We start from the raw sequence: 3,277 nt of genomic DNA, 5'->3' as shown, positions 1-3,277 counted from the left end.
CACCCTATTTTATATATCAGCATTGCTATTCCTACACCACTTCCTACACCAAATACTTACACCGTATATACTGTTCATCGTATTTATACGGTGAACAGTGTATTTTTAAAAATAAAATAATATTTTTATGAATAGTATTTTGAACCGTACATGAACAGTACGTGAACAGTACATGAACAATACGTGTGAACAGTGACTTAAAATAATGAAAAAAGTTGGTTAATTAAATGTAAAAAATTGGTTAATGAAGTGACGAAGTTGGTTAATGAACGTCAAAACATTAAAACTAATTTTGAATAACCACCAATTTATAAAGTTGGTTAATACAAGTTATGAAGTTGATTAAAAAAATTATGAAATTGGTTAATAAATATTCAGATAATAAAAAATAATATTTTTGTTAATATTTTTTAAAAAATAATATATTATTATAATATTCTACTATTCACCGTATTTATGAACAGTAGAATATAGTGTAGGCGTAGAAATCAGTGTAGGAATAACATTTTTCTTTATATATACACATATTCCATACTCTTAAAAAAAGTGATTCCCGAGACAAAAAAATTAATTTCATAGATGGGTTGTCTACTTTGTATCAGAAGCTCAATAACTGGCTTTTCGTTTTTCCAAATTTAATCTCAAGAAACAGACATTGAACTTCTACCATACATTTCTCTTGATGGAGATTGATTCTTCTTCCGAGTTCAGTGCTGAATCTGAAACAGTACATGAAACTTTTTCTAAACTTGTTACTATTATACTACTTGTTTTATGAATCATTGCATTATTATAAGTTATAACTTTTCCTATTTGTTTCTGTTTCAGGTTTCTGTTTGTCTCAAATGTGGCAACCAAGGCTTTGAAGAAACTTTGGTATATTGCTTCAAATGTCAAGATTATGCACTGCATAGGTACTTGTTACTTTCTCTATTGCATTGCATGTTTTCGTACCGAATGTGATTGCGGTATTTCTGGCCGAAGCAACCGATATTGTTGACGATAGTCATGAGCCAATGGTGTTGCGCCGAAGCCTACCAACTATATGATATTATGTTACAGCGACAGTCTATTCTTTCTCTTTTTCAGATATTGTTTAGATGGGCCTGTTGTTGTTACAAATGAGGTTATTTGGTTTTGTGAGGATTGTGATGGAGAGGTAATCGATGTAGATTTTTCTGATAAGGCAATTGTAGATTCAGAAAATGCTGAAGTTAGTTTCAGCGAGGATTGTGATCGAGATACTGCAGATTTGGAGAATGTTGATAATGAGGATTGTGACGTAGAGGTAACAGATGTAGATAATTCTGATAACGAGATTGCAGATTCGGAAAAGACTGAAGTTGATTCCGTCAAGGATTGTTATCAAGACACTGCAGATTCGGATATAGTTGATGTTGATTCCGGATATGAATGTGCGAATGTGGCTGATCCGCATCCTATTGCAGATTCAGAAAACACTGAAGTTAATTCCAGCGCGGATTGTAATCAAGACACTGCAGATTCGGAGAGAGTTGAAGTTGATTCCAGATATGAATGCGCGAATGTGGCTGATTCGCATCCGATTGCTGATCCAATATGGAGGTAAGAAGTTTGTTTTCGCGACTTAGGTTTCCGTTTTTGAAAGTATTGAAATTATTGTAGCTGCTATGGTAATTGGTAACAATGTCAAGTTGAATTTTCTGTAAAATAGGGGAAGTTTGCAGCTTATCAACAAAAGCTTTGAATTAATGGCCCATTTCTCCAGTCTAGCATGCCCTAAAGTTCATGAAATGACAAGACATCTTCCTAATGTGCTTTATGCTGACTTGCTTCAAAGATCAGCTGTATGGCCAATTCTTTTCAGGAAATTGGGAGCAAGAAATGAAAACATTGGCCTTTATTTCTTTCCTGAGAATGAAAGGTGACATTTTGCACAGAACATAGTTTGATTTGATAAAAGTTTTTATTTATGTTTCTTGTGTCTATTTTTGTAACAAATAAGATATGACGAAGCACGGACACCTCTACGAGGAGTAAATGTGTCGCGTTGTTTGTCAAGCGTCAGTGGCCGACAGTGGCCGACGTTTGTATAACATCAGTATGACTCATGTTTAAAAAGTCCAACAAGTGTCAAAAAAAGTTACCAAGTGTCACAAAAAAGTTTTTTTTCTTTGATACAACACTCTGAGTCGATATTCGACACTCGTAGACACTTACACAACACATATTTAGACAATTCAAACAAATGTTTCATAAAAAAATGATATTTTCCTTGCTTCAACACACCTTATACATTTGTTGAACAAATCTCCCACATATATAAAAGGGATATACATGTATCGAAGCAATGTACAATAAAAAAACATTACTTTTTATTAGAATACTTTTAACTCTTTAAATAATAGATAGATAAATGAAACTAAGATATTATTATATATGTATCAGTGCCACTCATATATTTTTTTATATTATTGATGTTAGAGTGTCTGTGTCTATGTCGTGTTATGGTGATTTCTAATGTTAGAGTCGGTCAAACTTTGATAAGATATCTACATGCTCATATTTAAACTACTATTGAATTAAACGTAAATGTATTTAACAGGGTTGAGAGATTTTTTGATCAACTAGTTTATGAAATGATTTCCAATGATCTTGCCATAAGAGCTGATATTGAAGAAGCTGAGCTTTTAATTTTTTCTTCTACGGTGCTTCCTAGCGAACATAGGAGTGAGTTGTTATATTGCATTACACCTTCTACTGCTTTATTGTTTGTTAACTGTGTCTAAATTTTTGAGCAATTCATTTTGCAGGAATTCAATCAAAGTATTATCTGTGGGGAATTTTTAGAAAAAAGCGAACACCATCCTAAATGCTAGACTAATTTGAGGATTAATGATACTTTTTGTTTCAATGTATAGTCCTGATGTGTATCTAACCATAGTTGAGGATTAATGATAATTTGTGTTTCAATGCATAGTCCTAATATGTGTATCTAACCATAGTTTATGGAAGCTTCCTAACTGATGCACCTATCACACTTTTGATTTAATTTTTGTTACAAGTTGGTTATTTCTTTGACAATCACTCATATTTTAAGATTACTAAATATATCTTTTTAGGTTTATATGAGGTCGGATTTAAAGTTATATGTCTCTAATATATTTAGGGGAGAATCCTAATACAATTTTATTGTTGTTTGTCTTATCAGTTTTATGTTTTGTTTATTAGTCTCCTTCATAATTGTATATTTTTGAATCAAGTTTGAATCGACTCGTTTTTAAGCATACATAAGTCA

At 32.0% G+C, this 3,277-nt stretch overlaps 1 protein-coding gene across 1 annotated transcript; it reads left to right on the top strand.

The window, feature by feature from the left end:
* The first annotated feature begins 566 nt into the window (after positions 1-566).
* LOC127115626 (uncharacterized) lies at positions 567-3,072 on the top strand. The gene is made up of 6 exons (XM_051047127.1): positions 567-727; positions 829-914; positions 1,090-1,584; positions 1,694-1,903; positions 2,585-2,709; positions 2,793-3,072. Exons 1-6 carry the CDS (start codon positions 683-685, stop codon positions 2,849-2,851), a joined length of 1,020 nt encoding a protein of 339 aa, XP_050903084.1. The 5' UTR covers positions 567-682; the 3' UTR covers positions 2,852-3,072.
* Positions 3,073-3,277: the final 205 nt, after the last annotated feature.

Source organism: Lathyrus oleraceus, chromosome 1, assembly GCF_024323335.1.
Source record: "Lathyrus oleraceus cultivar Zhongwan6 chromosome 1, CAAS_Psat_ZW6_1.0, whole genome shotgun sequence".
In the NCBI taxonomy this organism is placed as follows: domain Eukaryota; kingdom Viridiplantae; phylum Streptophyta; class Magnoliopsida; order Fabales; family Fabaceae; genus Lathyrus; species Lathyrus oleraceus.
The sequence above is the reverse complement of the archived record's forward strand: the minus strand, read 5'-3'. Positions and strand labels throughout refer to the sequence as shown.